Here is a 24,916-nt window from a genome sequence, read left to right on the forward strand (position 1 = left end):
ACAACAACAATCAGCTTTAGCTTTTGATTGGGAACCAATTCAGTGACCAAATATGCAAGTTCTTAAAATTTCAGGTCAATAAGATGAAAATTGACGATTTTAATGTGATGCTGACGTTTGATCTTTTGACTTTTTGACCAAATTATTAATTTGTCTTCTCCATATTATCATAACTAGGGCATGCCCGTACTATATATATATCTAAAATTATATCCCCCCCCTCTATTTACATGAAATGGTTTGGTCCATTCGCAAAGCCAAAGCGAACGGCTTGCGAGTACGGTGACAATCCCCCCCCTCTATTTACATGAAATGGTTTGGTCCAAAGCGAACGGCTTGCGAGTACGGTGACAATCCCCCCCCCCCCCTCTATTTACATGAAATGGTTTGGTCCAAAGCGAACGGCTTGCGAGTACGGTGACAATCCCCCCCCTCTATTTACATGAAATGGTTTGGTCCAAAGCGAACGGCTTGCGGAGTTTGGTAAAGAAATCGCCATAGCACGGTAACTACTTGTCCGATTAATATGAAACCTTGAAAAGGCACATCCTCGGGTCCCCAGCAATATACCTGGCAAGTTTCAAGTATATCGGACCCGTGGTTGTCGAGAAACAGCGGTCACAGACAAACACACAGACATACACACATACACACACACAGAGATTACTGGAATTATAGATAGATAAAGCTTTGTTGAAAATTTGATGACAAAACTCAAATGGTAAATTAAAATTTCAGGTCAATTGGATGAAAATTTATGATTTTATGTGATGCTGACCTTTGACCTTCTGACACAATTAGAAATTTTCCTTCTCCGTATTACCATAACTAGGGCATGCCCGTACTATATATATATCGAAAATTATATCCCCCCCCCTCTATTTACATGAAATGGTTTGGTCCAAAGCGAACGGCTTGCGAGTACGGTGACAATCCCCCCCCCCCTCTATTTACATGAAATGGTTTGGTCCAAAGCGAACGGCTTGCGGAGTTTGGTAAAGAAATCGCCATAGCGTGCACAAATGCGCAGGAAAGCGAAAGAATCGCAAATTAGTTTTAATTAGTTTTAAAACATAGTTTAACGCCAACATAGTTTGCCAACGTGAAATAAATGAATACGCTCTCAAATGTGCCGTCCGAGGCAGAGTCTGTTCGGCACGTTCGGCACACGTGATAGCTCGCTGCTCTCTGATTGGTTGAATCGTTTTTTGGACATAGCTCGGTAACTACTTGTCCGATTAATATGAAACCTTGAAAAGGCACATCCTCGGGTCCCCAGCAATATACCTGGCAAGTTTCAAGTATATCGGACCCGTGGTTGTCGAGAAACAGCGGTCACAGACAAACAAACAAACACACACACAGACACACAGACACACAGACACACAGACACACAGACACACACACACACACACACACACACACACACACACACACACACACACACAGAGATTACTGGAATTATAGATAGATAACATTTTGGTGAAATTTTGATGACAATAAAAATGGTGAAAAACGTTACAGCCTGGTCTCACACACACACACACACACACACACACACACACACACACACACACACACACACACACACACACACACACACACACACACACACACACACACACACACACACACACACACACACACACACACACACACACACACACACACACACACACACACACACACACACACACACACACACACACACACACACACACACACACACACACACACACACACACACACACACACACACACACACACGATTGCAAAACTCCGTCTCCTGCGCTAACGAGTACAGACACTCAATTGAATAATGGGTATATCAATGTATCACAGGGTACTTGAATGACAATGTATCACAGGGTACTGGAATGACAATGTATCACAGGGTACTTGAATGACAATGTATCACAGGGTACTTGAATGACAATGTATCACAGGGTACTTTAATGACAATGTATCACAGGGTACTGGAATGACAATGTATCACAGGGTACTTTAATGACAATGTATCACAGGGTCCTGGAATGACAATGTATCACAGGGTACTGGAATGACAATGTATCACAGGGTACTTGAATGACAATGTATCACAGGGTACTTGAATGACAATGTATCACAGGGTACTGAAATTACAATGTATCACAGGGTACTTGAATGACAATGTATCACAGGGTACTGGAATGACAATGTATCACAGGGTACTGGAATGACAATGTATCACAGGGTAATAGAATGACAATGTATCACAGGGTAATGGAATGACAATGTATCACAAGGTACTGGAATGACAATGTATCACAGGGTACTGGAATGACAATGTATCACAGGGTACTGGAATGACAATATATCACAGGGTACTGGAATGACAATGTATCACAAGGTACTGGAATGACAATGTATCACAGGGTACTGGAATGACAATATATCACAGGGTACTGGAATGACAATATATCGCAGGGTAATGGAATGACAATGTATCACAAGGTACTGGAATGACAATGTATCACAGGGTACTGGAATGACAATATATCACAGGGTACTGGAATGACAATGTATCACAGGGTACTGGAATGACAATGTATCACAGGGTACTGGAATGACAATGTATCACAGGGTACTGGAATGACAATGTATCACAGGGTACTGGAATGACAATGTATCACAGAGTACTGGAATGACAATATATCACAGGGTACTGGAATGACAATGTATCACAGGGTACTGGAATGACAATGTATCACAGGGTACTGGAATGACAATGTATCACAGGGTACTGGAATGACAATGTATCACAGGGTACTGGAATGACAATGTATCACAGGGTACTGGAATGACAATGTATCACAGGGTACTGGAATGACAATATATCACAGGGTACTGGAATGACAATGTATCACAGGGTACTTGAATGACAATGTATCACAGGGTACTGGAATGACAATGTATCACAGGGTACTTGAATGACAATGTATCACAGGCTACTGGAATGACAATGTATCACAGGATACTGGAATGACAATGTATCACAGGGTACTTGAATGACAATGTATCACAGGGTACTGGAATGACAATGTATCACAGGGTACTGGAATGACAATGTATCACAGGGTACTGGAATGACAATGTATCACAGGGTACTGGAATGACAATGTATCACAGGGTACTGGAATGACAATATATCACAGGGTACTGGAATGGCAATATATCACAGGGTACTGGAATGACAATGTATCACAAGGTACTGGAATGACAATATATCACAGGGTACTGGAATGACAATGTATCACAGGGTACTGTACTGGAATGACAATGTATCACAGGGTACTGGAATGGCAATGTATCACAGGGTACTGGAATGACAATGTATCACAGGGTACTGGAATGGCAATGTATCACAGGGTACTGGAATGACAATGTATCACAGGGTACTGGAATGACAATGTATCACAGGGTACTGGAATGACAATGTATCACAGGGTACTGGAATGACAATGTATCACAGGGTACTGGAATGACAATGTATCACAGGGTACTGGAATGATAATATATCACAGGGTACTGGAATGACAATGTATCACAGGGTACTGGAATGACAATATATCACAGGGTACTGGAATGACAATGTATCACAGGGTACTGGAATGACAATGTATCACAGGGTACTGGAATGACAATGTATCACAGGGTACTGGAATAAGAATGTATCACAGGGTACTGGAATGACAATATATCACAGGGTACTGGAATAAGAATGTATCACAGGGTACTGGAATAACAATGTATCACAGGGTACTGGAATGACAATATATCACAGGGTACTGGAATAACAATGTATCACAGGGTACTGGAATAACAATGTATCACAGGGTACTGGAATAAGAATGTATCACAGGGTACTGGAATGACAATGTATCACAGGGTACTGGAATAAGAATGTATCACAGGGTACTGGAATAACAATATATCACAGGGTACTGGAATGACAATATATCACAGGGTACTGGAATAACAATGTATCACAGGGTACTGGAATGACAATGTATCACAGGGTACTGGAATAAGAATGTATCACAGGGTACTGGAATGACAATATATCACAGGGTACTGGAATAACAATGTATCACAGGGTACTGGAATGACAATATATCACAGGGTACTGGAATAACAATGTATCACAGGGTACTGGAATGACAATATATCACAGGGTACTGGAATGACAATGTATCACAGGGTACTGGAATGACAATGTATCACAGGGTACTGGAATAACAATGTATCACAGGGTACTGGAATGACAATGTATCACAGGGTACTGGAATAACAATGTATCACAGGGTACTGGAATGACAATGTATCACAGGGTACTGGAATGACAATGTATCACAGGGTACTGGAATGACAATGTATCACAGGGTACTGGAATGACAATGTATCACAGGGTACTGGAATAACAATGTATCACAGGGTACTGGAATAACAATGTATCACAGGGTACTGGAATGACAATATATCACAGGGTACTGGAATGACAATGTATCACAGGGTACTGGAATAACAATGTATCACAGGGTACTGGAATAACAATGTATCACAGGGTACTGGAATGACAATGTATCACAGGGTACTGGAATAACAATGTATCACAGGGTACTGGAATGGCAATGTATCACAGGGTACTGGAATAACAATGTATCACAGGGTACTGGAATAACAATGTATCACAGGGTACTGGAATAACAATGTATCACAGGGTACTGGAATGACAATGTATCACAGGGTACTGGAATGACAATGTATCACAGGGTACTGGAATAACAATGTATCACAGGGTACTGGAATAACAATGTATCACAGGGTACTGGAATGACAATGTATCACAGGGTACTGGAATAACAATGTATCACAGGGTACTGGAATAACAATGTATCACAGGGTACTGGAATAACAATGTATCACAGGGTACTGGAATAACAATGTATCACAGGGTACTGGAATGACAATGTATCACAGGGTACTGGAATAACAATGTATCACAGGGTACTGGAATGACAATGTATCACAGGGTACTGGAATGACAATGTATCACAGGGTACTGGAATGACAATGTATCACAGGGTACTGGAATGACAATGTATCACAGGGTACTGGAATAACAATGTATCACAGGGTACTGGAATGACAATGTATCACAGGGTACTGGAATGACAATGTATCACAGGGTACTGGAATGACAATGTATCACAGGGTACTGGAATAACAATGTATCACAGGGTACTGGAATAACAATGTATCACAGGGTACTGGAATGACAATGTATCACAGGGTACTGGAATGACAATGTATCACAGGGTACTGGAATGACAATGTATCACAGGGTACTGGAATGACAATGTATCACAGGGTACTGGAATGACAATGTATCACAGGGTACTGGAATGACAATGTATCACAGGGTACTGGAATGACAATGTATCACAGGGTACTGGAATGATAATGTATCACAGGGTACTGGAATGGCAATGTATCACAGGGTACTGGAATGACAATGTATCACAGGCATATTTATGAAAATGACCCTCACCTGTAACGAAGCACCACTGTATTGTTTGATTTAAGTACTTTTCCTACACCATTGTGAAGCTAAATTTGTCTTCTGCTTTACAGAAGCTTTACAAAACAGGATCGAAGGAAAAAGATAATTCCAAAAATGTTTCAGACATTCAAAATAAGAACATCGTATCTGGTGGTTGCAAAAGTGGCGAAAACGAAGTCTTTGGTCTGAGGAAGAACATGAAGACGCTATTGGTGAGTTTGTTCAAAAATGAAACAGGAAACTGCAACGTGAGCTGTACACCCTACGCTCTACTTCAAAGAAATCATTCGGATTGTACCCAGATGAGCGAGCTGGTTGTGGAAGATGGCCCGGATGACAGGAGGAGCTCATGCCCTGTGCTCAAAAACTGCCATGGTGAGTTAATGCCGTGATCTTGTTTGTGCGATCAAGTTGTAGCGCAAGAGCCTTAAGAGCATTAATCGCTCGTATGTAAGAATTATTCCACATTGCACTTGTTTTCAATTTGGAAAAAAAACATTCAAATAATTACGTCTGCCACTTAAGGTGGATGGAGGTTGTGTTTTCATCTCTGTCTGTCTGTCTGTTTGTTATATGTCTGCTTGTCAGTCTATCTGTGAACAGGATGTCTCAAAAAGTTGTGAATGGATTTGGACGACATTTGGTGGAGAGGTTGGGTGTGTGACAAGGACGAAATGATTAGATTTTGTGAAGATCTGAATACAAATCTGGATCAGAGATTTTAAAAGTGATTCTTCACCATCGAGTGATAGGGCTAAAACCGATACAAAGCACGATGTCTCAAAAGGTTATAGACGGATTTGGATGAAACTTGGTGGACAGGTTGGGTGTATGACGAGGACGAATTGATTAGAGTTTGGTGAAGATCCGGATCTGGATCTGAGAATTTTTAAAAGTTCTTTTTCACCATTGAGTGATGGGGCAAAAAATGATGCACAGCGCACGATATCTTAAAAAGTTATGGACGGATTCAGACGACACTTGGTGGACAGGTTGGGGCTGTGACGAGGAAGCATCGTTTCAATTTTGGTGAAGATCCGAATACGGATCCGGATACGAGAATGTTAAAAAATTTTAAAGTGATTCTTCACCATTGAGTGATAGTGCTAAGAACGATATGTCGCATGATATCTCAAAAAGTTGTGGACGGATTGTTACAAAACTTGGTGGACGAGTTGGCTTGGTGACACGAACACAATCCGATTAGATTTTGATTCAGGTCCGAATCCAGATGCGACCTGTTGGTGGGATATAAAACGTAAAGTGTTCAGCCTGGCGGAGGTATGCTCTCTACCGAGTGATGTTCTAGTTTCCTACTGAAGTAATTGAGGATTAATTAGGCAAAGGGTTTGAATACTTATGCAACTGAGAATCATCTGCTTTTCTCCGTTAATCGAACTTATTCACATTTTATCTGCATTTTCTAGCTTTATCACTTTGGAGTAGTTTTGCGAAGACTCTTTATATGAAGTTTGATTTGAGAGCATCATGAAATAAGCTCAGGTGGCATCAAAATGTGAATACTTTTGCAGGCCACTGTATGTTCAGGGTGCAGCTGGGTATCACTTGTGCACTCTTAATCGAAACACACCATGAGATCTTCATAAGCTCATAAAATATTTTTCCTTCAGATTCTCCCATTTTTTCCTTGGGGTCGCTACAATGCTGGTTGATCACCCTTCTCCATCTTCGTCAGGTTCACTATGTCAATAAATTATATTTCGTTCAAAATCATGGTAGATTAGCAAACCTATACATTTTTGGAAAGGTTATAGCATAAGGAAACTAAAAATCAATGTTTACATTTGGAGAGATACCTGTATGGCGGCCATTTTGGATTTTCAAAATGGCCACCGTAAAATACATATTTTGTTCTATTTCTGCCTCTAATTACCCTAAAAACTTTTTCAAATATACTAAACCTATATTTTCAGGGACAAGGAATCCAATGAAAGTATCAAATTAGTGCTATGGGAAATGGTAAGACACGAATCAAAGGTTTTGAATTGCAAAATACTGTCTTTATATTCGCGATAAGTTGCATAATCAAATACATGTTATCATTTTGTACAGGCAGTTAATAACATCAAAATGTGTCACAATAATTCATATCACCAAACATACACAGGCAGTCAGCAAAATCATATATACACATGCAGTCAGTATAACTTCACATCTACACAGGCAGTCAATGACAAAATATACACAGGCAGTCAATGGCATCAAACATACACGATTACAGAATATGCCATTTAGAGTTCGTCATCACTGTCCTGTGTGTCGTATCCGACAATATAGTCCGCATCGTTTTCACAGTCCGTTCCACACAAGCAAAGGTCGGTCAAATTGATTGGTAAATCGAATTGGTCGAATGGTCGATCGAATCGAAGTCGATGAATCCAATCGAATCGAATCGATCGAATTGGTCGAATGATCGAATGGTCGATCGAATCGATTGGTCGAATGGTCGAATGGTCGAATTGGTCGAATGGAATTGGTCGATTGGTCGAATTGGTCGAATCGAATTGGTCGGAATTGGCAAATGTAAACATTGATTTTCAGATTTTCCATGTAATAACGTTTCCAAAAATGTATAGGTTTGCTAATCTACCATGATTTTGAACGAAAAAACATAGTGAACCTGACTATCTCTTCCTGTCAATCAGCCAGTCTTCTTCCAATCCCACAACTTCGAAATATTTGCCACCACATCCTTCCATCTGGTCTTTGGCCTTCGTCTTCCTCTTCCCCTTCTTCTTGGCAATCCCATCTCCATCACTCACCTCACCACATACTCTCCCCTCATCAGATGACCAAACCAATTCAATCTCTTCTCGGCTATTTTCTTCGATGTTTACACAATCTTCACTGTCCCCTTAATGTACTGGTTCCTAATCTTGTTCTTTCTCGTCACTCCACACATCTATCTCAGCATCCCCATCTCATTTACATCCAGTTTCTCTTCCTCTTTTTGATGTTGCCAAAGTTTCTGTTCTATATAACAATGTCGGTCTTATAACTGTCTTGTAAATTCTTCCTTTTAGTTTCAGCGGTACTTTTCTATCACACACAGGGTTGGTGTTATCAGATGGGACAACCTGGGCAATTGCCCAGGGCCCCACGCTTGGAGGCCCCAGCGGCCGGTAGGGGTGATATACTATATGACCTGCAGAATCATCCATCAATTACATCATCCAGCGTATAGAATCAAAAACGTGATGGTGTTTTCATTGACTGCATTTCTATTTTTTCTGATCGCAAAAAATTTCATATTGATTCACTGAAGCCTATTGATTTTGAGGTCGAAAGGTCAAAGACCCCTAAAATCATAATTTTTTTGTATTTTTAAGCTGTTTTCATTATGTTTAGCATATGGAAGAAGAATTCCGAACACAAAGCGGATACGGCCACTTTGCATTTTCAGATGCTTTCTAGTTATCCTTGTTTACAGAGCCAAAGTATTTTCCTCCTATAAGTTTCTGAAAGGTAGACATTCCGTTTTTGTCTCTGTTGAGCAATTTATTTGCAAATTTGTGAGGGTTTTTACAGAAATGCTGTTGAACTTTCCTAAATAGAGGTTTTCCTGTTTTTTCAGCTCCAGCATTCCAACATTATTGTGCCATCGTATTAGTTTCAGAAAGTCTTTCTTTTGTTCTCCAGATCTGGAATATAGATCTTTTTTTGATGGGACAACAATTAGGGATTGAACACCAAGACAAAACGACATAGAAAACATAGTAATAAATAATACAAGGAGTGGATCTAACCACATACAGTACACTGCCACAAACACAACATTCATGCACACTAAACCGGGCTGGGTTTTAGAAGATAGAGTGCTTAAGGGCAGAGGAGGGGTGAGGACATGCGGCAGGGTGCATCTGCCAGGTGCGTGGAGAGTACAGAGATGCAGGAGCTCAAGGAGACACATGACTGGAGCTGCTCTTCTTCCTCCTTGATCCTCAAGCTCAAGCTGCATTTATAATATCTGCCGTAATTCCCTCCCCTCTGTGTGGTGTCTGATCGTTCAATCATGGCGTTAAATCACCACCGCTCCATATGCCTGCCGGCAGCCAATCGGGTCTGTCGTGGGTGTGCCTGCCTGTGAAAATGCTGGCGGTGGCGGCCCTTGCACATGCGCACACTGCCAATTGTGGCCTGCTTACTTGGGCTCCACCAATCGCGTGCATGCCAAATAGCTGCTCACAATGAACATCTCAAGGAGAGTCTGTGCTGAAAGCCTCCCAAACATGCTTGCATTGTATCAGAGCAAAACTAATGAGCAAAACTATACTGCTAACAAATAAAATAGAATTTAATTTCCTCAGGTACACCCACGAACCTTGTTTGCTTTTGCAAGTATAATTTTCTTTTTGTTGATTTCAGACCGCGCACACGAATTGCAAAGCGGGGTTATTCAATTGGTTCACTCTGTCTATCTGGCAGTCAAAAAATTGAAAATCATTCCAAACAGGACACTTACTAGTTTTAGGGACATCATAAAGGACACAAACACCAGCATTGAATAGCTCATTAAATGTGTTATATGAGGTCGTGTAAAAGACGGTGCGTCAACGGTGGTAAACTTTCGAATTTTTTTCTACAACCTTGAAAACTTTTGTTATATTTCAATTGAATTATATACTCGAACACTAGAACATAAATTGCCCTGTCGGTACTTCCAAAAAGTTTTACTTTTGCAGTACTTGGACAAAATATTACGCTATCTCGACCAATCAAATTTGCCGCTCACGCTCTGTGTTTGGAAATATGGAGATTCAGATAAAATCGCAGCTCACAGGAAATACAGATCGTACTTGGAAATGCAAAGCAAGAGTTGACAAGACCCTTCCCATGTCCTTTTTCTCAAACCTGTGTGGGGTAAGGTGTTCCATGAACAATTGAGTTGTGCAGGTTTTTCACCTTACCAATTATTGATGATATAATAATAATGTCATCTCATCATTTTTGACCCAAGTGTTTGACAAACCTGCAGGCCAGATGATATAATAATAATAACAAGAAAGAGCAATCGGAGATTGCAGACCCTTGCCAGGATGTGTTTTAGTGGTTTTTTAGACTTTTGTGTTAAAAAAAATATGACAGCCGAAACACGTGACCGTGGCCGAACCAACGTCAATATTTTTTTCTCTCCACCAATTTATCCATAGATGACGCTCAAGAAATTTCATCTTAATTGCATGAAGTTTTGTACTTATGGAATTATGACGTCATAATGGAGGAACACATGACATCATCATTAACATATGTTATTCCTCATGGAGAGTTGTTTACAATGAGCCATGTCTGAATTATTTCTATGCAGTGCTTTATGAGATATGGAGGTGCAAAGTTTTTCAGTTTTCCCAAGATGGCGCCCATACCACGTGAAATATGACATCATAATTATCATAAAAAAATTCTACAGAAGGAGGCGCACCTATGGTGAAATTTTCCTGTCAATCGGACCAACGGTTGCAGAGAAAATCATATTTATTCTGTGCGGACAAACAAACAAACAAACAAATGAAAAATCACTCATAGAGCGACACTTGGCAAAACAGAACGAAGTAGAATGGCACTCAGTAGAGCATCCTTTTGAACTCAAAAAAAATTAGTGGTTGAATTCAGTGACCTGATATGCAAATCGTCTTCAAAGTTTAGGTTAATTGGATGAAAATTGACAATTTTAGAAATTTGGCCTATGTTGATCTTTTGGCCACGTTGATCTCAAACCTTGCTGGTGGTTGGTTTCAGTTAGCTGATATGCAAATCCTATTCAGTTTCAAGTCGATCGGATAAAAATTGAGGATTTTAGAAATTTGAAATAGTTGTTGACCTTTGGCGTATGTTAACCTTTTGGCCCACGTTGATCTCAAAAATAGTTGGTGGTGGAATTCAGTTCGCTGATGTGTTAATCCAAATCAAATTTCAAATGAATCGGATGAAAATTGAGGATTTTAGAAATTTGAAAAGGTTGTTGACCTTTTGGTCTATGTTGATCTCAAACATAGTTGGTGGTTGAATTCAGTTCGCTGATATGAAAATCCTATTCAAATTTCAAGTTAATCGGATGAAAATTGAGGATTTTAGAGATTTGAAAAAAAGTTGTTGACCTTTGGCCTATGTTGACCTTTTGACGTCAAAAATATATAAGATTTTGACTTCAAAAATATATAGGATCAACTAATGATAACAGATAGGACGTAGGCCTAACACCCTTTTCTTCTGAAGGAAGGTGCATTTTGTGAGTGTATGCCCTTCCTTCGAAGCACCAATCCACCAGTTTATTGTTGGGTCGAGAATTGAACCCGTACTCGACAGCCCAAAACTAAGTGCACTACATATTGCACCATCATGTCAGATGTAGGATGTAGATAGATATGATATGTAGATATGATGTAGATGTCAGATGTAGATAGGGGCAATACCCCTGGCACTCACCTGGTAGAATAAACAGTATACTGCACCGACTTAAGGTATTTTAAACCAATTTTGATGGTTGCTAGAAGACAGGGCAGCATGTAGAATCATACTAACATAATCATAAGACTTTAAACAAACAAAGGAAAAAAATACCTATTTTGGGGGACAACCCCCCTTCTCCATATTGGGGGACAACCCCATATACCTCCTCAGACCCCAATTTTTATAATGCCTTGAACAAACATTGGTACATCACGCGTGATGAAGGTTGTAGTGAAGTTTCATCGAAATTGCATGTGTAGTTTCTGAGAGGAAAGCAAATGCCTATTTTGTGGGGCAACCCCTCCCCCTCCCCCCCCCACAACCCCCTGTAGATCCCCTCAGACTTCGATTTTTTTAAATGCCTTGAACAAACTTTGGTACATCACGTTTGATGAAGGTTGTGGTGAAGTTTCATCGAAATTGTGTGTGTATTTTCTGAGAATAAATGTAATTCCTATTTGGGGGGTCAGACCTGGATCCACGTTGACCCCGGTAAAACCCCTAAGACCCGAATTTTTTTTTAATGCCGTGAACAAAATTTAGTCACAACACAACAAATATAATTTGTGCCAAGTTTGGTCACAATCCCTTCAGCGGTTTCGGAGAAGAAGCTGCAAGGGTTTAATGGACGGACGGACGGCCGGACGGACTGACGGACAGACAGACGACGCGCCATCGCTTAAGCTCCCCTGAACTTCGTTCCAGGTGAGCTAATAATATAACACATTTCATGATAACAATGACATCGACTATGTATAATAAATACATTTCGTTAGTTTTGTACCTTGTGCTGGTTGTTTTGGCAGAAGTGCAGAAAGAGATGGATTTTCAGCAAGTGGTGGTAAATGAGACACAAAGACATTGTGATGATTTTGGGGAAGAACCTTTCAAGAATGTTGAGGAAAACTTGTATGATGACGTTGAAGTTGCTGTTCAGACAAAATGGGAGACGACGGATCATTCACAAAGCCCTCAGTGCATTAAACAAAAGGGTTCATTCGGTATCTACAGAAATCGTGAAGTTAAGAAAAAGAAGCCAAAGGTGCGTAACATGGCAGATCAACGTCTCTTAGTGTATGCTTTTGTAATGTCACAAACACCTTTGGCTGCCCCGACAAGCTCACAATGGCTCATTATGTTTTCCAAAACATCATTTAGCTTCACATGAGGGAGTTACAAAAAAGCATCTCTTAAACTTTAGTAGAGGCAGTAGTTTTGACAGCTGCACGTAAATCGGAATGTAATTAATTCAAAATGGATTTGGATTTTTGTATTTTTTTTTTTTTTTTTTTTTGTATACTGAATCGAGGCTCGTGAAAGAACCAACATTTATTTCACAAACAAATCAACTAGGCAAACAAAATATATAAAAAGAGGGAGCGGAAGACAAGATGGGGAGAGCAGGGGAAGCACACAAACATAACATTTGAGAGCAGGGAGATGTGTGGGAGGGAGAGGGCTTGGGGGGACGAGGCGTGGGAAGGGGGGGGGGGGTGGGAGAAGTATAAAACACAAGGACACCAAGGACTTCCAGGACAGAAGTTGGTATTTCAAAAAAGTGGGTTTGGGGTGAAATTAGCGGGGGTAGAAAAGATAAAGGTTTTGGATGGGGGAAGATAAGAGATGGTGGTGAATAGCTGTTTTAAAGACCTGGAGGGTGGAGTGCGATTGAAGAGAGTGAGGGAGTTTGTTCCAGAGGCGGGAGAAAAGAGGAGTGAAGGTGAGCAGAGAGTCTTGATTTTGGCAGTTTAACCATAAGAGGGTTGCAGGCAGATCTTGTGCGACCTGTAGGAATATTTGCGGGACAGAGCCCAGAGAGAGCTGGGGGGGGGGGGGGGGGGGGGCAAGGCCAGAGAGGAGTCGGTAGAAGACGGAAAGACCACCAACCTGCCTGCGGTGAGTGACTGAATGGCCCTTGGAGTTAGCTTCATCGCGGGAGATTCCAATGATTCTGAACGCTTTGGTTTCAACAGCGTGAAGACGAGCTAGGTGTGAGGCAGGAGCACCAGCCCAGAGGGGAGAGCAGTATTCCATTGAGCTGCGGATGAAAGCCTTGTATGTGGTGAGGAGCTCAGGTGTGCCAAGGAAGGACTTCGCACGACGGAGGATGCCCAGTCGGCGACTGGCTTTGGAGGCCAGATTTGAAATGTGGTTTTCCCAGGAAAGATCATGGCAGATAGTGAGACCCAAAAGCTTGAGTGACAGAACTTCTTGAAGAGGATTATTCAGAAAGTGGATGGGAGGGTTGTCCAGTCGGTCTTTTCAGAGAGACATAGTAAGAGTGTGAGATTTGTCAGGATTGAAAGACATGTTCCACTTGTTTGCCCAGTCTGTGATTTTGTCCAGGTCTGCAGAGAGTGAGGAGGCTGCAGACTGCCGATCTGAGGGATGAGGAATGGAGCAACAGAGAGTAGAGTCATCAGCAAAGAGATAGAGAGGATTTTCAAGAGAGTCAGAGAGATCATTGATGAAGACCAGAAAAAGCACAGGGCCCAGAACTCTGCCTTGGGGAACTCCAGCCTGAACAGGAAGAGGAGATGAGAGAAACCCATTCAGGGCCACACGTTGACTACGACTAGAGAGGAAGTCCGCCAGCCATGCGTGGAGATTTCCATGGATACCAAAGGAGGAGAGTTTGGTGAGCAGAGCGGGGTGCCAGACCGTATCGAAGGCACGTGATATGTCAAGGGAGACAGCTCTAATTTCCTGTTTGGCATTGAGGACCTCCATCCATGGTTGAGAAAGCAGAAGCAGCATGTCCAGAGTAGAGTGACCAGGTCTGAAACCAAATTGATGATCAGAGATCAAGCCATTGGAGAAGAGGAAAGATTTCATATCTGATGCAATGATGGATTCCATGACTTTGCTGATAATTGGGAGAAGGCTGATTGGTCTGTAGTTGCTAGGATCTGTTTTTTGCACCTTTTTGTGCAAAGCGGTGATGTTGGCTGATTTCCAAGCAGATGGCAGATGACCTTGAGCAAAAGAGAGGGCGAATAGAACAGAAAGAGGGAGTGAAATAGCGGAATAACAGGATTTTAGGACCCGTGGGCTGATGCCATCAGGTCCAGTTGCAGAATCAGAGTCGAGGGTTGACAGAAACTTTTCCACCTTGTCAGGAGGAAAGGACACAGAGTCCAGGAGCAGCTGGGTACGACTGGGTATGGTGGGTACAGAGAGGGATGGGTTTGGGACACAAGATTTAGAGGCAAACACAGAGTTGAGGTATTCAGCTTTTTATCTTGGATCTTGGATTTTGGAAAATTTTTGGAAATTCTTGGATTCTTTGGAATTTTGGATTTTTTGGAAATTTTTGGAATTTTGGGGGAATTTTGGCTTTGGAAATTTGGAATTTGGATCTTGGAATTCATTCTTGGAAAATGGATTTTGGATCTTTTTTTGGATTTTTGGATTTTATTTTGGAGGTTGGATTTTTCTATTAACAACCGCATATTCTGTTTGATAAAATATTATTGTACTTTTGGCAAAGATGTGCAAGGTATGTCACAAACCTACACAATTGTGATGTAATGTGTGATAACATAATTATTGCCAATGTGGTGTGCTATTAGCAAGCGGGATGCGCCATACAATGAGTTTACAAAGATCAAGTTGTTTATTATTTATTTATTTTAGGTTAAGGTAGACGTCTAATCACTGCAACGGGGAAATGGAAGCTAATGTAAAAATAATCAATCTAGAGGTTGCTCATCATATGCTAGATGGGCCAAATGGCCTTGTGCTCAATGCAACTATTGTTAGCACCTATGAGATTGCAGAAATGAGCAATGGAAGATGTAGCAAATAAAGTTTTGCAAAGAAAGAGTATCAATGTTGATCGTGATTCACAGAAATCTTTCAGCAACAGCAATTTGTGAATAAAGTATCGTTTCCTCAAAGCACAGTTTCACTAAGTTGCTCCTGATTTTGTATTCTGATTTCAAGAAACCTGATGAAACCCACACGAGTGAAAAAAAGCAGCATATGACCTTGTGGTACCTTTTTGAAAATGAATTGGAACCGAGTGGAAATGGAAAAGGAATCTCAAGCAGTGAAGGTGAAAAAAATGTTCCCAAACGCGACTTCCCAACCCCTGCACGCAAGAAGAAATCCATTCCAAATGCCAAGGACACGTGGAACCGCAAAGCGGTGATTCGTAGGACTCATTCGGACGATATTGACGAGAAAGCGCCGGGTATGCCAGATCACCACCATCCCAGAACAAGCTCGAATCCTCTGCTGAACAACTTCCAAGGTGAGTTGATACTACCTTTGCATTCTGAACAAGTGCAGTAGAGTTAACCTTGAGCATTGCACAACATTTGTTGCTGTAAAGAAAACACCTCACATTGCCCTCAATTGCTGCCATTGCATTTGAAAACGCAAATTGAATATGACGTCATAAGCTGATGGGATATTTTATTTTTGATAAATTAGCATAAATTGTAAAGAGGAATGATGTTTTTGCTTATTTTATCACAATACTGATTCTGCAATAAATTCTCTACCATCAGCTACTTAAATCGAAGTGGGTAACAATTTATTCTGATGGGTTTTCTTGTCTTGAAGAGAAAGTATCTTGGTAGATGCAACTTTATTACGCTCGCCTGAGGAGAGGGTATTGCATTTGAGTCCGTTTGTTTGTTTGTCCGCACAGAATAAAAATGATTTTCTCTGCAACCGTTGGTCCGATTGACAGGAAATTTTCACCAGAGGTGCAACTCCACCTGTATAATTTTTTTAAATGATAATTATGACGTCATAGGTCACGTGGTATGGCCGCCATCTTGGAAAAACCGAAAAACTTTGCACCTCTGTATCTACGAAAGCCCTAAATAGACAAAATTGAGACGTGGCTCATTGTAAAAACTCTCCATGGGCAATAAAATCTGTTAATGATGATGTCATAGGTGCCTCCATTATGACGTCATAATTCGACAAGTACAAAACTTCATCCGATCAAGATGAAATTTCTTGAGCATCATCTAGGGATAAATAGGTGGAGAGAAAAAAATAATGATGACGTCATCAGTCACGTGGTTCAGCCGCCATATTTGTTTTAACACAAAAGCCTTAACCACTGAAAACACGTCCTGGCGAGGGTCTGCAATCTCTGATTGCTCTTCCTAGTTTTATTTTGATTTGCTTCTTTTTTTTTCTCTTTTTTTAAATTGAAGAGCTATTGCACAAATCATGCACACTCAGACGTCAGACGCTGATGCTCGGTCACTCGGTCTTCTCACTCACGGCTTCTGACACAGACTCACTCACGGCTTCTGACAAACAGACTCACTCACGGACTCTGACACGCAGACTCATTCACGCACTATGACACGCAGACTCACTCACGCACTATGACACGCAGACTCACTCACGCACTATGACACGCAGACTCACTCACGCACTATGACACGCAGACTCACTCACGCACTCTGACATGCAGACTCACTCACGGACTGACACGCAGACTCGCTCACACACGCTGACACACAGACTCACTCACGCACTCTGACACGCAGACTCACTCATGCACTGACACACAAACTGACTCACACTCTTTCATATGCACTTCAATTCCAACCAATTTAATAACACTGTATTGGTTGAGGGAGACTTGCTTTTAAAACTTTTGCCTGATTTTATACGTATGAAAAAGAGAAATTTCTCACAATTATCACTGGCTTACTTTGATACTCTATCTTATTCTGGCTATTTTTTTTTGGCAGAATTGAAGAAATATCTGAATTTGCTTGAAGTGCCAATTAATCTGAAACAGGAGCAGGATGGATCTGATGAAGATGTGCATGAGAAAGATGAGGAAAACGTCTTCATTCATGTTCCTGTTGCAGTGGTCGAAGAGTTGTGTGATTGTTTATGGCAAAATCTTCCACGCGTACAAAACAGTGGTTTACTGGACACCTTGAGTGAGACAGAGTTAAAAAGGCAGGAGGTAAGTTACATGGTGAATCAATAGCTTGTACTATATGTTGTGTGGCCCTCTTTATATTACCAGCCACATTACTTAATAAACGTGCCGGATAAATTCCAACATTGACTCTCAGCTAAGAAACGACAAAGACGCTAAGAATACAAAGATCCACACAGAGATCAATTGAGTTCTAAAAACATATTCTGTGCCATTGAGGTTGGAGCATCCTCTCTGATTCTGGGAGGTCAGCAGTTCGATTCCGACCCCTTCCGGAGTCATACAAAAGATTTTAGAAATGGCACACGCGGTTACTTGACGTTCACCATTTAGAGGATATAGCATGGGTTTATATCCCATTTGGGAGATCGGTGGGCGAGCGGAGCGAGGACATTTCTCATTTATTGCACCACCGACTGCAGAGTGAAAAGTGATGTCACGAGTTCATGTCGCCAGCACCCAGAGTGCTGCGGAAAGTTACATCACTTTCCCAGAGTTTTTTTTTTTAATCACTTTTTTTTTTCAATCACAAAAAAAACACTTTCCCAAAATCAGATTTTGCCTGGTCATGTCCGGTGTTGTCTCGTGTCTGTATCTACATGTGTGTGCCTGATTTGTGTAAGGGCTCCTCCATGAACCTTAGATCCTGTAATACCTTTTAATACAGAAAGAAAGGCGAGGGTATCGATTTTGAAGTTTAATGTTGAAGGATCATTTATCATTTTATCTCAAAACATGAAAGTATGGTCTGACTTTGTTGGCAATGTCTGTGTGTTCAGGTGATGTACGAGGTGTACACGACTGAAAAGCAATTCCACAGCAAACTGCAATTTGTTATTCACCATTTTGTGGACTCTGTGGAGCTTGGTAATGCAATAACCCCACATGATAAACGGTTTCTTTTCTCCAACCTTGGTGACATCTTTGATGCAAGTACAAGGTATTGGTTTTTGTGTTTTTCTTCCTCCTTAAGCTTTGACTTAGTCATATTGTTTTCTCAGAGATTTGTGAAACTCATGTCAGGATTTCTGTGGTGAATGAAATATAACGTGGTGATCTTTATTCATCTCAGACCCTGATGTAGGTTACTGTCCTGGGCCCTTTTCACATAACTCCCGGTGTGTACCCCGGTTTAGAATAGGTACACCGTATCCCTGCGCATCGTAAGAGGCGACCAAGGGTTGGCGTCAGGAAGGGCATCTGGCCATAAAAACATTGCCTCAAACAGGGAACCATGATTGTCATGGGGCCCACAAGGCTAATCCCTGCTCTAGCGGGGAAAATGGCCTTAAAACGATCATTCATTCATTCATTTTTTCACCCTTTTCACATAATATGCAATCAAATTGGGTGGAGAATGAAATAATGCAGAGTAACTAAACCCTACTTCTGTCTCAATATGATTGTCCCCTTATCATCTACTCCTGTTCTCACCATTTATTTTGCCTCACACTCGCCTTCTTTCAAAACAATGCATGGAAATGCTGAACTCCAATCAAAACAATCAGGACTGTCTATTCAAATGGTTGGTGTATTTCTGAAAACATGCACAAGAAGCATGCGGTCAATAACGTCTCGTATGATCCTCCTGTGGAGGCGAGCAAGCCTCAAGGCAGCATTTGTGGTCCAGCACCTTCTGGGCCAACCCTCTGTTCTACTTTGCGGATTATTCTAGCTGTTCCCATACAGTCAAAGGAAATGCTGAAATTTGATCAATCTCCTGCACCATGACTTTCAACACAACGAAGTCATGAATTGCATGGCAAGGCCTCCCATACTCTTGGCAAACTACCTCTTAAAGAGCTGCAGTCCCTCAAGTTCTTAAGATCTCACAATCAGACACAATCTACACTTGAGCAATAATATTTCTCAACATATTACTTCTGTTCAAAGGTACTTGGTAACTTTATAGGAATTTTGGATATGGTTGCCGATACATAAATAACCCTGAAAACAAATAATGATACAAAGTGTGCTTATATTAAGTTTTCACGTACCCTTTGCACTACATCGTTCAAACTCTGGCAAATCAATGCCTTGTTTTTGTTGGAACAATCCTTGTGTGGAGTTTCCATGATTTTGAAGTCTGGAAAGCTGGCCTGCCTTTTTTAAAGTTCAGACTTGTCAAACATTAGCCAAATATATGATGTGCCCGTTCTGAAAGAGCATTGCTGCAACTTTCTCTAGTAGTTTTACCACCATTATTGTGTGGTCGTACTGCCAACATTATTGTGGGGTCGCACCGCCAACAATGCAGTAGTAGCCCATGGCATTTGGCTCACTGGGAAGTCTGTATTTATTACATCTGGTCAATATTTGGACCTGCGATCACCATGTTACAACACAGAATCTCAGCCATTTGGGGACTCGACCATAACCCCATGACTTAATTACTATCCCAATTACCTAATGTTTAGGAAGGCTCTATTTGGTAGAGATTATGCTTGTGAGGTATAATGTATCATGTATATTTTGACAAGCGATTGAACAGTTCATTTCCAAAAAGCTTAATTTTATTATTTTTGCCAACGCGTAAAATTGACTTTTAACAATGAACACTTATTTTGAAAAAAAACAGGTTTCCTTTTTTTTCCTCCCTAAATTTCCTCCCTAAAATTTTTCCTCATTTCCTCCCTAAAGAAAGAAAAAGGTTTCCTCCATAAATGCCATTTTGAAAAAGGTTTCCATTAGGTATTATCATGGCTTAAATAAGGAGGCGCTGGCTGGATGGATCCGAGGTGCGCAAACTCGCCTTGAAGCAGTCTAGCCTGGGTTCAAATCCCAGCTGAGCTATAAACGGTTATCCCGGTGTTTCACAGGCAAGGTGATTCATCACATGTGTGTGCCGTCCCTCAGATGGGGGTTAAACTAGCATCCCGTCTGCCAGCATTATTTTGTGGACATTAAATATCTCACGGTGTCCTTCATGAAGAATAGGCAAGCGATCACTGGCCAAGTTCAGAATTTCTGCCCAACAACTTAGTCGAACGTCTGGGCCTGGCCAGCCAGTGGGAATAATTTTGGCTGTTGAAGAAAGAAGACGAAAAAGAGGAAGGTAGCTTAAATATGGCATTTTCTCAATCCCAAATCTGACTGCATATTCATGGACAGATCTAGTATTTCAAGTTTGGGGAGGTGGGTAGGGGAGGTTATGGCACATGGTGTTGTCAGTATTGTCCAAATCACCAATATATATTTTGCTAAATTCGTACAAATTTAACTCGACAGACCGAGACGCTTGAGTAATAGTCAGACCCTCCAGCCCAGTTTTCTAAAAAGCATGCAGAGGCCCTCATATAACCTCTTAGGGGGAGGAAAAGAACAGAGCTTGTGTAGAGCATACAGGTGGACAGGAGACGGGTGACTGTGGATGGGGGGATTTGGGGGGAGGGTGGTAGAGAGAGTTGGGATGATGAGATAAGTAGAGGGGATCAAGCATTCCACCATGTTAATGTACATAATAAATAAATGACATGTTTATAAATATCTATAATATTATTGGACTCTTACTCAAACTGAAGACACCACTTTAGCTGCTCAATAGTCAAAGGTGGTATAGTTCCTTAATGGGCCAGGGCAAAGCTTGGGCAAATTACCTGTTGGGCAGTTATACTCGTTGGTCATGCCTTCAGTTTCAAATATGGATCTTCCCCACTAAAAACACATGTTACTAGTGAGTTAGAATCTTTAATTTGCAGAAATCTTTTACAGATGCACTCAAGTCTTTTTAAACATAAACTTAAAAATAACTTGTCTTATGGTCTACCAGCATTGTTCACCAAATACATTTATAACCGGGCTACTCCTCTTGCATCAGAAATATAAGAGATGAAGCTGGGGTATCGGATGATGAGACCCCCGGATTTAAAAACACCGAAATGGCAATGCGAAGAGTACATAGTGTGTTCAAAAAGTATCCGACCTTTATTTTTCGTGTGTAAAAAAAAAGAAGCTAGGGAGGCGTTGATTGGTGCACGTATGTAGGCGATCCTAATGCGCACGCGTGAATTTTTTCCCACCTGCAGAAGCTGTCATTCGACGGCAGACCGCCGATGAGTGAGGACATGTATGTGAGCGCCGTCGGATTTTCTTTTTTGACAAAATGACGGAAAAACTTGAACAACGCTACTGCATCAAATTTTGTGTTTCATCAAACTTGCATCAAAACTGCAACTTGGTTTCTGGGTCGTACCCATAAACCCAGGACTCATCGCCAGTGATCACTGTGTTGAGGAAGCTGGGATCGCTGTTCACAGTCTCCAGCATGTCCTGCGCGATCTCCAAACGGAGTTGCTTCTGCTCAATCGTTAGCAGCTTTGGTACGAACTTCGCTGAGATTCTCCTGAAGCCCAAATCCTCCTTCATAATGGAATGAACGGTGTTGAATCTTGCGGATCGTTTCCACTTGGGAATCGCCAAGCTTTACACAAAATTTGATGCAGTAGCGTTGTTCAAGTTTTTCCGTATATGCTGACTGGCGAGAATTGAAAAGATTATTTGAAACTAGATGGTCATTCATCTGTGATAGCACAATTCTTTCTGTGATCTTTGACAGGCAAGACAGGTTGGAGATAGGACGGTAATTTTTCATGTCGTTAAGGCCAAGGGTGTAAACTCTTCCTTTGAAGTGTAGGAGAATGTTGAGAAGACTCAGGAGACTCCAATGACTGAGACAGTTTTACAAAGTAAGGATTTATTATAATTAATGTCACTTGTTTCAATATAATATGGAACTATAATAACTAGACGAATTCAAGTCGATGGTTTTTCTTCGTTGGCCGGTCCTCTCTCAGCGCTGTTCACAGGGTTCCGTTCCGTACCGTAGGTCAAAGCTTCTGGTGACAAGTCTCTCTGACTCAAAGTATGTTCCTGTTTTTATGGGCTCACTCGTGTTAATCCTCCATGCGCTAAATCTTAATCCTCTCTCCGCTGAAGCACCTTGGTCATCCACGCTCGCCTCATCGGTGCCAGTTAGCTCCCCCAGGCGTTGACAACCATCCCCTCCTGCTGGGAGTTTTGGTTCACAATAGTGAAGGCTTAGGAATGTGCTCTAGCCTGGGGTCGTGACAAGGCGAACAAGAGATTACCAGGTCCGTGCTTATCTTCGTGCAAATTCCTGACATTCATTTACGAATCACCTGCGACTACCTGCTCCGTTACCAGTCCCAACCAATGAGTTACACTTCCACAATTCCCTCATCTTTTTGTTTTTTGTTTATATTAACCATTAATCTAAACATCAATATAAGTAAACAATCAATCACTACAAGAAAACATCAATACAAGTACTCAAACCACAACTTTGGTAATCCAATTTCCTTAGGCATACACCGTCATCCTACAAGAATCTGATCACCAAACATTTCGTTGGTCATTGACTCCTTCCATATTGTTAATTCAATCTATTTCATTTACATCACAAATATCTTTGTAAAACAACACTTCACCATCATCAAGATACAACAATTTCACTTCACCATTTTCAAGTTTTATAAAGCATCTGCAACATCTGGCAAAAACGTTTGCCTCCAAACAAATGTTGATTCTTTGTTTGAAAGGAAGGGCTGATCACTTGTGTTTGAATTCAGGTATGAAACATTTTCTTCTGTCTTCATAACACCTGCACTACTTCGTGTAGGATTTCGCTGTTGTGGTAACAGTGCAGAGTCATAGACTGACCCTGCTCTCCATGTAGCATTCTTGCCACTCTTGCTGTGAACCATAATGATTCCTGAACAAGGCCTTCGCCCAGTTGTAGTCGACTTGCCTCCTCCCTCATTATGAGTGGGCAGCAAGTATTGGTGTGATGTTGATTGGCCAGCAAGATGTGGAACAGGGATGCCGGATGCATCCACAATGATGTTGGGACCATGGTGTTCAGGTCATCCATGGTCCATACCAGGAGCAACCAGCAGAATCGTGCACAGCTGTTGTGAAAAGGCACAGCCATTTGTTTGCAGCTCCATGCTGGCTCCCCGGAAGTTGGTGAAGTAATAACATATGTCCCCGCATTTCGCAGAGGTTGCAGGTAAAATGTCATTGTCCTGCAACTTCTGATGTGATGAATGTTCGAAGCCTTCGAACAAGAGTAAGTGATCGCCTTTCTTTCATATGTTGCAGTGTGATCCAGGCAAATGGTCACATAAATTTCCTTGGTGAAGGTAAGCATCCATAAGTTACACAGGAGAATGTCTTCATCATTCTTTGAGAAAGAGGGTGTATGCCACAATTAACTTCATTTTTAGCCACTAATTTTCTTTCTCGAACTTCTTCCCAATTCCGTTAGCACCCCCTTCAAATGTGATCTCGTCTTATCCTTATGCTCAGTCACATCTGAATCTGCTTTCCACACACACTGAATCAGATAGGGTACATCTTACCATGAAATCAGCATAATCATGTATATCTTCCGACAGTTTCACATTCAACAATTTGTTGTTTTTCCTTAAAACATTCAAAAAGTTATATTCATTTATATGCGTCACACAAATAATATTCAATCAGGTATGTATTTCACTACTAAACTAAGAATAGCATCCACAATTGCTTTCAGGTTAATATAGTTCAAAAATTAACTCATGCAGGTATTTTAGCACTACTCAAAGAAAATAAATTGTATATGATTACAATCACAAACAGGAATATCTAATTCCCAACAAATTTTTCCCAAACCAACAAATTAAGCATAATGTATTATTACCATAATTCCTCCCCACTTTTCTTTTCCCTTTTTTTTTTTTTTTTTTTTTTTTTTTACTAACAGTGTGTCACTCGTGGTGATATAAGTTCACTGATCTTGTAATTGACACAATTCATAACATTGTCGTTATGCCATTATCTTAACTCTACTGTATTCATTTGCAACATCACTTGATTCATTCTTTTAATCTCGGTATTTATGTCGCCATAAAAGTCTTCCT

General features: G+C 41.0%; 1 protein-coding gene across 15 annotated transcripts in view; it reads left to right on the forward strand.

The window, feature by feature from the left end:
* LOC137425935 (uncharacterized) overlaps positions 1-24,916 on the forward strand; it is a 215,846-nt gene that overhangs the window by 136,330 nt on the left and 54,600 nt on the right. For 12 of the 15 annotated variants that reach the window (XM_078776203.1, XM_078776202.1, XM_078776211.1 and 9 more), the window contains 5 exons: positions 5,674-5,977; positions 12,877-13,112; positions 16,016-16,325; positions 17,797-18,020; positions 18,776-18,936. In XM_078776203.1, the coding sequence (XP_078632329.1) occupies positions 5,674-5,977; positions 12,877-13,112; positions 16,016-16,325; positions 17,797-18,020; positions 18,776-18,936 (1,235 nt within the window). The remainder of the gene's footprint in view (positions 1-5,673; positions 5,978-12,876; positions 13,113-16,015; positions 16,326-17,796; positions 18,021-18,775; positions 18,937-24,916) is intronic. The other 3 variants (XM_078776208.1, XM_078776213.1, XM_078776215.1) reach the window with 1 other exon arrangement.

Source organism: Myxine glutinosa, chromosome 4 (genome assembly GCF_964187855.1).
Source record: "Myxine glutinosa chromosome 4, kmMyxGlut1.1, whole genome shotgun sequence".
Taxonomy (NCBI): Eukaryota; Metazoa; Chordata; class Myxini; order Myxiniformes; family Myxinidae; genus Myxine; species Myxine glutinosa.